The sequence below is a fragment of the Anoplolepis gracilipes genome, chromosome 15 (assembly GCF_047496725.1).
Source record: "Anoplolepis gracilipes chromosome 15, ASM4749672v1, whole genome shotgun sequence".
Taxonomy (NCBI): domain Eukaryota; kingdom Metazoa; phylum Arthropoda; class Insecta; order Hymenoptera; family Formicidae; genus Anoplolepis; species Anoplolepis gracilipes.
Window position 1 is genome coordinate 401,222 of NC_132984.1, and position 12,006 is coordinate 413,227.

General features: G+C 32.6%; 1 protein-coding gene across 2 annotated transcripts; it reads left to right on the forward strand.

Moving 5' to 3' along the window:
* The first annotated feature begins 806 nt into the window (after window positions 1–806).
* On the forward strand, window positions 807–11,292 carry LOC140673911 (synaptic vesicle glycoprotein 2B-like). 2 transcript variants are annotated; one of them, XM_072907159.1, is made up of 14 exons: window positions 807–823; window positions 1,133–1,226; window positions 1,734–2,027; window positions 5,997–6,281; window positions 6,499–6,555; window positions 6,800–6,961; window positions 7,841–8,003; window positions 8,291–8,412; window positions 8,848–9,086; window positions 9,411–9,637; window positions 9,832–10,049; window positions 10,598–10,757; window positions 10,834–10,961; window positions 11,105–11,292. In XM_072907159.1, exons 4-14 carry the CDS (start codon window positions 6,278–6,280, stop codon window positions 11,158–11,160), a joined length of 1,536 nt encoding a protein of 511 aa, XP_072763260.1. In that variant the 5' UTR covers window positions 807–823; window positions 1,133–1,226; window positions 1,734–2,027; window positions 5,997–6,277; the 3' UTR covers window positions 11,161–11,292. The 2 variants fall into 2 exon arrangements, with proteins under 2 accessions (XP_072763260.1, XP_072763261.1); XM_072907160.1 differs by lacking the exons at window positions 807–823; window positions 1,133–1,226; window positions 1,734–2,027 and having other exon boundaries at window positions 5,911–6,281.
* Window positions 11,293–12,006: the final 714 nt, after the last annotated feature.

Genomic DNA, 12,006 nt, shown 5'->3' on the forward strand with positions numbered 1-12,006 from the left:
AAACATTCTTTTATAATTAAATTTATTAATTTCTTGTTAAGATACAATTTATTTTTATATATCTTATTTTTAGCGTTATAATTTGTTATTATTATTATTATATATAAAAAGCGATATTCCGCGATATAATATTGATACCGCTATCGATATAAATAATTTTGAATTTTAATCTGAAAAAATTATTTTCAAACGCATTGAAAAGAAAATTTTTCTTCTCAATGCGTTCTCAAGGTCTTTAAATTCTGTAAACAAAAATTTAAAAAATAATGCTTATTCTTAAGTAGATTTGTAAATATGGCCAAAATTATCTCTCGATTAACTTGATGCAATTTTAAAATCATAACGTGATTATATGAATGAGTCATTTTTAAAACGTTGCAAATGTTAAGATAAGAGAATTACATAATAATTCGGTTAGAAATAAAATTTGATGAAAAATTGTTTATATTAATTTTTAAAAGATTTTAATTATTTTTATGTGTGTTTGCGCTTGCACGAAAATTATATCATCAAGAGAAAAGTATATAAATTAACGAAATTTCGATAGAGATTCGAAGAGAGACGAGTTATCCGCGAGATGAAATATTGTCGAAGATAGAAAAAGAGTTTTTGAGACGTCAACAAGATTTACGGAACGCATGTACGTATATATTATCTATCGTGTCGCTTTGGCTGGCGATACAATTAATAGAACCGCAATTAATAGTTTTTGTTTGTACCTTACTTGTTCTAATTAAGGCATCCCGGGTGTCTCTCATCATTACCTGTCAATCGTTATTACAGGGCCGACACGACAGGGCCGAGAGGATGGGCGTTTTCAGAAGTGAGCTTTTTATATTTATGGCAGAAAAAGTAACGATTATATACATTTTTAGATCATATTTATTTGTAATTTATTAAGAAAGTTAATTACACACATTTTTTATCTGTATTTATTTTTTAGTAATTAATCGATTAATCGATTTTTATATTATATAATGATATTTCTACCTGAAAAAGATCGTCGAAATTTTATCTGTGTAATAAAGTTGGAAACTGAATGCAGTTTTTCGACGTATTTTTATTAATCAGAATAATTTTATTACAATAAAAAGAATTATTAAATTTTATTAATTCTTTCCATATGTTTCAGGAAGTGACAATGCTTTTATAATTTCTTCATCGCACATGCGATTAGAGATGTTCAATGTGTTCAACGATGAAGTTACAAGCTATTAGATGTTAAGGTGCGTTATTTTTATTGACTCTTTTTTCTTTTCACGACCAAACCATTCTTAACTTTTATTCAGATAATTTTCAATCAAGATTACAAAACATATGTATATTTATCTATGACACAATGATAAATCATTGACACTAATAATTAGATTTATTAGATAAGATACAATTAAATAAGACTTGGAATTTTTTACACACATCCGAATCATTATTCATGTATTTATTTACTTTCAACTTGAAGAGATGTTGATCATTAAATGAAAATTTTTTATTTACTCGTCACAAGAAATATATATATATATATAACTCTTTTTTACTTTATTCATTATATTACGTATATTTTTAAGTGGGACAAAAATTAGACTATCAATCTTTCTCTCTTTCTATTGGACGATCAATCGATAGTGAATTTACAATTTTTTTTTTATTTAAAATGTTTTTCTTTTTTTAAATAAACCGAATCGATAATTTTATTCAAAACAGAACTTTAATGAAAAATACGACTGACTTTCCAGCTTGCGATCCGTTGATTCCTCAGAGGAGGATGCTATTGTGGCGCTGAAGAATCTATCGTCGACCCTGCGCATTTCCTTGTCATTGGCCCATATTCACTCAAATATCATACTCGAAGCAGTTAAGGTCGTGGCCGCCAAAAGTAGTGATGTGCCGAGGCCGCTGTCACCTGCGAAAGGACATCGCGTCCTGTGAAACGAAGAGATCCGAAGAGCGTTCCGTGATTCCGTGATATATGCTTCAAGGTTGACAGCTTCCCTTCTCGCGTTCTCTTCAGCGTGATACTTGTTACGAGGGTGAGAAATGTGCTCCGGCTCGTTGATATTGGTACTTCAATACACAGAAAAAAAAGAATATTCTTACTTTGACAATATCCTTAGTCTCAAAATGTAAATCTTCAGATGAGATTATATTGCGTTAAATAAAGAAAATTTGCTTGGCTCAAGACATTTTATATAGTTAAAATATATATATATATATATATATATATTCTTGTTATTTAGGAATAATTTTCTTGAATGGAGAGGAAAAAATGTTGGATAGAAAATAACACATTATAATTTTTTTAGAGTTAGAATAATTATTTTATTCTTGAAATGAATATTGTTGAAATTTAAGAGTTTTAAATTCTTCTAAGAAGATTATAAATTTGTTGCGTATATGAAAGAATAAACGCGTTCATATGAATATATAAGTTTTGATTTGACACTTACTTTTTTTCTGTGAATGATGTTGAATTAAAAAATGGAAACCTATATATTTATGTTCCTGAGATAATTGGAGAAATAAGAGTTGACGAACTTTTGCGCGATAAAATTGACAAGTATACTCTGCGCGTTAGATTATTTTTATAAATCTGAATATAAATTTAAAGAGAAAGTATATGTAATAAAATCCTATTTAGAAAATAGTTATAGAAAAACTTATAATTTTTTTTATATTGCAATTATTTTATCGTAAATTATCAAGTATAAGATATTAAATTAAATATTTTTAATAAAAAGAGTCCGAGATTTTCTATAATAGTTGTTTCTATATATAAAGCGATACTGAAACAAAGAATAATACAAATTGATAAAATATTAAAGATATATCAGGCAATCTTCTACGACAATATTTATCGAAAATACCCAAAAAGATCAAATATGAAAAGGAATACAACGACTTACCGATATGATAATGAAATGATAATCAGAGAAGAGCACTCGTACCGTTGATAATGATCGTATTACGAAGGATTAATCCTCGCGGTGCCAACGATCGGATAATTCCCCCTCATTTACCTCCACCCCCCCTCTCTCTCTCTCTCTCTCTCTCTCTCTCTCGGGAACGTATCACGATTGTACTTTGTGTTTTCCCGGCGATTAATTACGTCACCGCGCAATTAGTAGATAACACGATTAATCAATCGTTCCCAAATGACGGGAATTGTCGCTATCAGCTTAAATTTAAACAACACGTCATCTGACGATCGTAATCGTAGCATGAATCTACGTCGATATCGTCTATTTTTGGTCCTCCTACTCGCGATCACAATCGGATACGTCGCACGTGTTTATCGATATATTTGCAATGCGTGTTTGTCAACATCAGATGTCATGCGTATCGATCGATTGATTAGAGTAAAATTCCTATTCCATTTTTAAGCATTAAAATTAAATCTCGAATGATTATTCTAACAAATTTTTCATACCGAAAAAAAAAACAATTCTTTTAAAATTTCACTCTCTCGTGTAACATCCCATAAATGAAAACGAAAAATTTCGACGCAATAAGAGATATTAATTTAAAAAAAGAATATTTATAATCAAATATAAATATCTATATAATTATATATATATATAAAATATATCTATATATACGTTTTTTTTTCTTTTGTAATAAATGTATTTTTAAAGAAAGTAAAATTTGAAGAAGTGAGAAAAATGTAATTATATATATATATATATATATATATATATATATATCTATTTTTTTCAAAGAACAGAAAGTTGAAGAGACTAGGAAAATTATTTTGATATTTTCTCGACGAAGATTCAAAATAAAAATAAAATACCTACTCTAGTTGAGGGTTAAAAGATATAACGTCATAATTCAGGGAAAATCCGAATAGCACTCGCGATTCGACGTGATCGAGACGATGACTAACCGTTCCTCGATTCAAAATAAGGACTTTACCCCTTGATCTTTAGGAAATTTTTATAAAAAAAAAATTGTTTTTTCGCGAATCGGTAAATAAAATCTTGGGCGGCCAAATATGCAGGCGCGTTATCGCGCGCGACTAAATGACAGATATTGCACGTTGAACCGATCTACGTCGCATGTGAAAAAAAAAAAGACGCAATTATTTTATACTTATATTTTATACTTATACGAGTAGTAGTGAACGTACGTTGTTTTTACGTATCGCCTTTTATCACGGAAAATTTCGAGAATTCGGAATCAATCAAATATATAGGAAGGCGAGACTAAATGTGTAAGTAGAGCACCACGTCTCAACACTATCGGCCACCACGGCCACCGATTGTCATAGATAAAACTGCTGTTTGTCAAGAGCAGAGAGTAGCGCGACAAACAAATAATACGTAAGAAACGGGAGAGCGCAGATCTCGTGTCTCTCACATGCCATGATTTTAAGCCGGGTGATATTTTTTTCTCAAACGTCACGAAATGAGTTTTGTTTTTCTTACGAATATCGTAAGTCATCGGGGTGTCATCACGTTGGAGGAGCGTGACGTTTTACAAAATTTCATGCGGATGATGTTCGGTGATCCATCGAAATCTCTCATGATTTCATAGATATTCTTAAGGGATAATTATACAAAATTATCGATAAGATTTAGAAAATAATTAATTATTCTCGATTTATCAATAACTTGGTCAAATCGCTTCTCCGATCTTGAGATATATTTTCCGGCCCGATCATTATCTTCTACTTTCTATATATGTAATATTTGACGCCTTTAAGAGAGTCACTTTGAGATATACGGATCCATTAACACAATGGCGATAAAGTAATTGAGCATAATAAAAAAATAATTAATTCAAATATAAAAATAATTAAAATAAAGAAATATTTGCCCAATAAATATACTTTTAATTGTTTCGCTAAAAAAATTGATGTCTTCTATTTCGCTTTTCTAACACTTGCCGTTTTCAAAAATTGCGTCGCAAAATAAATAGCTCAGTAAACCGAATCGCAATATAACATATAAAATTGAATAAATAATTAATTTGTGCATATTAAATGTTGCGAAAAAAATTATATAGTCGCAAACTAATTATATATATATATATATATATATATATATATATATATATATATATATATATATATAAAATAACAGATATATCAATGATTAATGTATGTAATTATTTTGAAAATTGATACACACACAAAAGATTGGTATCACGTGATGTTGCAGAAGGCATGATCTCCTTTTGTATCTTATCACGGTTAAGCTCGAATAAATTAATGACGTAACAAACACATGTCACATGTACGACACAATTTCACGTAAAATTACGACGAATAATGACAATCAAATATACTGACTTCCGTGTACTCGGATCGTAAATTAAGCGTACGAGTTCGCGTCATAAATATAACAATCATTTTGCATTAGACGTTCCGTTACGTATATTTATTACGTAACAATCGCACTGAGAATCAACGAAAATACCTTGATTGACAGAAAAAAATGCATTTTATTCGTTGATGTTAAAAGAAAGAAGAATAGAAAGCGAAAAGGACAATACGAACGAGCAAAATGAGATATTTATTCAAGTTCGATATCAATTATATCAATTTTCTTTAATTAACACAGATTTAAATTAACGCATCCTGTTTGATGATATATTATTGACAAAATCGAATGTGGAAAAAAATTAAACGTAATTTTACATTTTAAATTAATTTATATTAAAATTATCAAAATTTTTCTCATCGCATCTTGTATTTCTCTCTCTCTCTCTCTCTCTCTCTCTCTCTCTCTCTCTCTCTCTCTCTATTCTTTTTTTAAATTATTATTGGATCTATTTACTATTGAGTTGCAATTTGTTTTCTTTATCATTTTGAGAAAAACCCGAAAGTTGCCCCTCTTTTTGCAATGACGGATGATATCTTATCTGGAGCCAGCCTCAGGCTTGCTCCGGAAGTCAAGGTGCGCGACGCGATTTATGATCCACGATCATTCGGTGGATCGCGATCGCGCGAGTAAGGGCTGCTCGCCGACATCTCTCCTCTTCCACCTTCCTCTTTGCAGAAATCGGAGATTTTAATTTCCACAAACTGTCGTCCTCGATCAGTGCGGGTTCTCGCGTCAAAAGGATAGCGGACGAACGAGGGAAGGGTGGAACTCACGGCAGCGAAGCCGGCAGGATACCACCTTGTGTTCACCAATGAACGCGGGGTCTCGTCAGGAACAATATCGCGGCAATTGCAGCAGCAACACCAGGAAGCGACGGCACTGCGACGGCACCCCTCCGAAGGAGAACTTCCGGCGCGCCAGCACCTTCAGAACGTCCAGCGACTTGAGCGGCGATCATGGGTGAGTTTTTTCTGCTGTCTTTAAGAATGATTGGTTTATTATTGATATTCGTGCTTTTTTTCTCAAAATCTCATACAATCAAAGACAGTGAAAGTCGCTTGACAAGACTTGTGACAAAGTTTTTCTTAAAATATTGCAGTTAATTTTTATCTTATTTATTATTTTATTTATATTTATTAATTATTTATGAGGTACATCTTTTATTTTTTTCTCGCAGGACTCGACTTCCTGGCAGACGGAGGTGCCGACTTCGAGCATGCAATCACCGTAACAGGCAAGAATTTCAACAAAGATTTTCAAGACTCGCGCTCAATATTTTTATTTATACGTATCACAAAAATTATATCATAATTTACATCGTGATATTATTAAATATTCATCGATATAAAGATCTAAAAATATTAATAATAATAGTAGGACAACAATTTTTAAGCAAAGGAGAGAAATGTAGAAAAATATCGAAAAGTCTCGAAATTGATCGCGACGCTTTATCATCGGTCTTAATAAATGTGCATCAGGTTTCGGAAGATTTCATTACATGCTGCTGGCCATCTGCGGCCTGATTTACATGGACACGGCGATCGGCGTGACAATACTCTCGTTCGTGCTTCCGGCGGCGCAATGCGACTTGCAGATGGACTCCACGGCGAAGGGTTGGCTCACCGCCTCTCCGATGTTAGGTCGGTATTTGGATATCACTTTTTTTTTTTTTTTTTTTTTTTAACTAATTCAATAAAAGTGCCATTGATTGAAGTACAGCACCGCGAGATTTTACCAAAGATCAGTGTACATTTCGTTGATCTTCAGTGGAACACGCCTTCGTCTTGTGTTTCGTTGACTGATGGCAGCACGACTTCACCAAAAAATCAACCGCTATCATTAACTATTTTTTTTAATAAGATTTCATTGTTTACAGAGCGCTGTAAAAAATTGTGCGTCGATATGTTAAAAAAATATGTTAAAAGCTTTCTTGTGTTACTACGTTTTGATTACTATTTCAATGTAAAATTAACACAGCTGATATGTTATTATTTTTATAACATTTTTATGGGTTACAATTATGTCAACTTTATAACTTGATACTTTATGTACGTCTCTTAGAAATCTCTGGAATATTATTTTGTTTTATATTATTTAAACACATCATTAATAATTATTTCAAACAATCAACATGTTTGAAAATCAACTTAACATTCTAAGAAAAGTTCAAATAAATCTTCGAGGAATCATGAACTTTAAAATGTTCTACCAACATTTCTTACACAAGTTATTGTGACTACTCTTTCATATAGTTTTTAATTAATTTGTACGTTATTTTTACATCACGCTTAAAGTCACAATAACAAAAATAAACGTATAAAGCTTTGCGTGAATTACTTAACAATTCTAATTTGTCACTAAGTAACGCACAATAAATGAATTATTTCAACTTAAAATTTACAGTGGACTTTCTGGGAAATTAACATTTTATTTTTTAATGTGCGCTATATATATTTATAATTAAAATTACTTTGGTGATAATATACTGATTTCAAGATTGAAATATATTTTTCTCGCAGGTATGGTGATCGGCTCGTATATATGGGGATGCCTGGCTGACACGAAAGGCAGAAAGATCGTGTTGATTGCTACGTTATTGATGGACGGCATCGTGGGCGTCATGTCCTCGTTCGTGCAGTACTTCTGGGTATTCCTGGTCTTCCGGTTCTTCAACGGCTTTGCGTTAGTATTTGCAGAGCGTTAATCTCGCTCCTCTTGATTTCAAGTCGATTTTTTTCAAAGACGGCCACTTATTTCAATCTCCAAAATCTTATCCAGCAATATTATGCAGTTTAAAAAAATACTTGAATAGATGCTTCAATATTTTCACCAAGGAAAAATTACTCTGAAATTTGGCAGAAAATTGTTACACGTGTCGTTGGAAAATTAAAATTAAAATTAAAATCTTGCGCATCCTGATAGACATCAAATGTATATCTAAATGTTAACACAAAGTTTCGATCACACAGGGTGACTGGAGCCATGGGCATCTGCTTCCCCTATCTCGGGGAATTTCAACCCACAAAGTACCGCGAACGCGTTCTCTGCTGGATGGAGATGTTCTGGACGGTCGGCGTGATAGTTCTACCGCGTAAGTAGCTTATGCAAGGTGTGTCGTAATTACCAGATGTCCTTTACACAAGCGGATTTTTTGACTAATTTAAAGATGATTTTCCCTCAGCGAAAATATTGAAAGATCATTCTTTGGAAACTTTTCATTTTTGCCATTACATATCTTTACAACTAAACCTTAAATTAAAATTTTATTAAAATAAATTCCATCTGAAATTAGCTGAAGAATGTAATTATGTTAATCTTGTAACTCTACAAAAATAATGTAGTTTACGACAAACCCTTTTTTTCTATCGCTTAAAACTCGAAAATTATCACCGCAACATTTTCAGTCAGGAGAGATCAGTTAGAGAATCCACCTATAAAGGATATCCGGTAATTACGATACACCCCCTATATCTGGTTAATTCTTTCGTTAAGCTCTTTCCAAAGACATGGTCGAATAATTTTCCAGTGATCGCTTGGCTAATCATCCCCATGGACTTCACGTACGAGAGCGAGACGTTCCACTTCAAGTCCTGGAATCTCTTCGTCGCGCTTTGCGCCCTTCCGTCGCTCATGCTCGGCCTATGGCTCTTCGCCTTTCCGGAGAGTCCGAAATTTTTGCTGGAATGCGGCGAGACCGATGCGGCCCTCGAGGTGTTCAAGTGGATCTACTCGCGAAACACCGGCGCCGATCCCGATACCTATCCGGTAACAGTACCTTGATTCCTAACTTTATGATAGAAATAATAAATATTTTCTCTATTTTAGGTAGAATAAATGTTTAGATAAAGTCCTCAGATGTGATTCTAAACTCTCTTATGCCTCCCTAATTCAGGAAATGATAATCAAGGTATTAGTGCGCGTCTAAATTTCTTGCTCGGCAACCGTTTCGCAAGTAATTACAGCGTAACAAATTATTAAATACTTTAATCAAATATATTTAATAAACGTTAAAAGAACAAATAAATAAGTGCAAATAATATGTGGCTTCACGAAATCTTTAACGAATCATTTTTCTCTTTCTCGCTTCAGGTGAAGTGTCTGCAAGAAAAGACGAAGCATCAGGATAAGAGCACCAGGTCACTGAAGCTGCACAAACGGAAGGACCTGAAGGTTCTCTTCACGGAAATACGAGATCTGACAACCGCACTTTGCAAGCCACCCCATTTGCGTAACACGGTGCTCGCCTGCGCCATTCAATTCGGACTCACTAGCAGCTATTACACCCTGATGGTCTGGTTCCCGGAGCTGTTCACCAGGTAGTCTCTCCGCCAGATTGATTTGAATCGAACTTTTTTTTTTAAGTATTTTAAAATAATACAACAAAGTCCAAAAATATATATATATATAAATATGTAAAAAGCGCTATTTTTTTATTTATCTGGACCTCTTTCTTTATTCATTTAATAGTCTGATGGCAATCTGTCATCCTTACATTGCACTTTCTCGACAGATTCGAACAGTTCGAACACACGCATCCTGGTGAAACTACATCGGTGTGCATAGTGTCCGCTCTGCCGGACAATGGGACTTTCTACGATCCTTACGGATGCGACACCGTAATCGCGCCTTCCGTTTATCTGCACACCGTGTATATCGGTTTGGCCTGCATCCCCGGCTCCATTATTCTGCCCATCTTTGTACACAAACTGGGAGCCAAGTTCTTCCTGAGTGAGTGACAAACTACTGCAAGTTTGAAACAGCTTTGAGATTAAAAGCGAAATTAAGAAACGAAAGACTCTCTCGACGTTCGAGCAGATCTGAATTTTTAAATGTTTATACTTAATTAATTAATTAATTTATACTTAGGTGTTGTGAAAAAGATTTTCTGAAATTGTGCAGGCATTTTGTTTAAAAATCGGGATAAAGTTAGAGAATTTTTAGATGCAACTTTTTAATAAAAAATAAATATTTTAAAAAGTTTTTCAAATCCTCAAAAAATGTCTCGATTTTTGTGGATAAAAAAATCTCTGAGAAATTTTAAACGTTTCGGAGAAGTAGATATACCCTGTTTTTAAAACTAAATTAGAGTAGATTTACAAATTTTAATGATTACTAGATTAAATTCTAATAATTAAAATTGTCTTAATTTTTTAAAGGAACTATTATGCACAATTATTTTTAGAATTAATAATATTACAAACTTTTTTATATAAAATAATTAGAACCTTAGTAATTTTTTGGGAATTTCTAATCTTCCAACGAAACGTCTGTTTCAGTCGTGTCATTGGTGGTTTCCGGCGCGGTGACAGTTGGTTTTTACTACGTGGTGAACTCGATGCAGAATCTGGTGCTCTCCTGCGTATTTGAGGCCCTTACATCCCTCGGGATCTCTCTAGTTTATTGCGTGATCGTCGACATGTTCCCGACGAATCTCAGGTAAAAGGAAATTGATCTCTCATTTTATTTCCAATTAGTGAAAAGATTTTTATTATCCGGTATTACTTCCTTTCAGAGTAATGGCGGCTGCTTTGTCGCTGACGATGGGTCGACTGGGTGCTCTGGTAGGCAACCTGGTGTTCGGTTATTTGATTGATTTAGCCTGTGTGGTTCCCATCGTGCTATTCGCCGCGTTTCTCTTCAGTAAGACTTTGCTCAATTTAAAATGTGCCATGTTTAAAATTTCCAGTTTAAAATTCCTTCTATAAAAATTACCTAAATTTTCTCCATTTTCAAATAATAATATTCAAATATAAATATTCAAATATAATTAAATCGATTTTTAGTTTGCGGTCTCTTGTCGTTCCCGCTGCCAAGAACTGGGAAGGAAACGCTGGAATAGTAGAGGAAGAGTCATTCGATCTAGTTCGCGCGTTTCGCTCGGACAATCTGAAAGGAATCTGTGCCTTGGACCACTCTCTCTTTCTGGTCTCGTTATATATTTATTAATAAATTTATTTGTAAAAAAAAGAAAGCACGTATATGTGTATGTACATCTCATTCCTGAGGATACGAACGAAACCTAGCAAGCCTAACAAAGAAATTTACAAGGTTGAAAAAAAAGTATATTTTTTTTTCCAAGAAATTTATAAGGTTAAAAAAAGAAATATATTTTTTTGCTTCGAAATTATTATTTAAATTATAAACTTATTATCGTCTTATTTTTTTAAAAACAAAAATTTTATAAATGTAAAGTGATTTTGATGCACACGGTAAATTTGTATTTTTTTAAATTATTTAATGATCTCTATTATATATCTATTAAGGTATTGATATGCAAATATATAACAGTCTTTTTTTTAAATTGAAAATTTGATAAGACGTAAAGTGATAATATTAAATTAATTTTTACGTAAATAGCTTCTTAACCATATAATAAAATTAATTTATTTGTTGTTTTATTAATAAACATTAGATTTTATTTGCGGCATAGTCTTTATTAAAATTACTTATCAACATTAATTTAAAATACATGATCCAGAATATTCAACGTTAATTTATATTATAAAATAACGTATATATAAGATGTTAAATATTATTCGAAGCGGCAACAAATTAAATAAATGTAAGACAGTATATTTGGTTTTTACGATTTATAGTGAATTATTATCACAAGCGCTCAGCGTGTTGACATTCGCGCGGCGACACTCTTATTCGAAATGCGGTCGCAAAAAATATTGAAAAATAA

Coding starts and splice junctions, on each gene's coding strand:
- LOC140673911 (XM_072907159.1), top strand. Junction 6,556..6,799: donor GCATGCAATCACCGTAACAG/GCAAGAATTTCA, acceptor AATGTGCATCAG/GTTTCGGAAGATTTCATTAC. Junction 8,004..8,290: donor CGGTTCTTCAACGGCTTTGC/GTTAGTATTTGC, acceptor TCGATCACACAG/GGTGACTGGAGCCATGGGCA.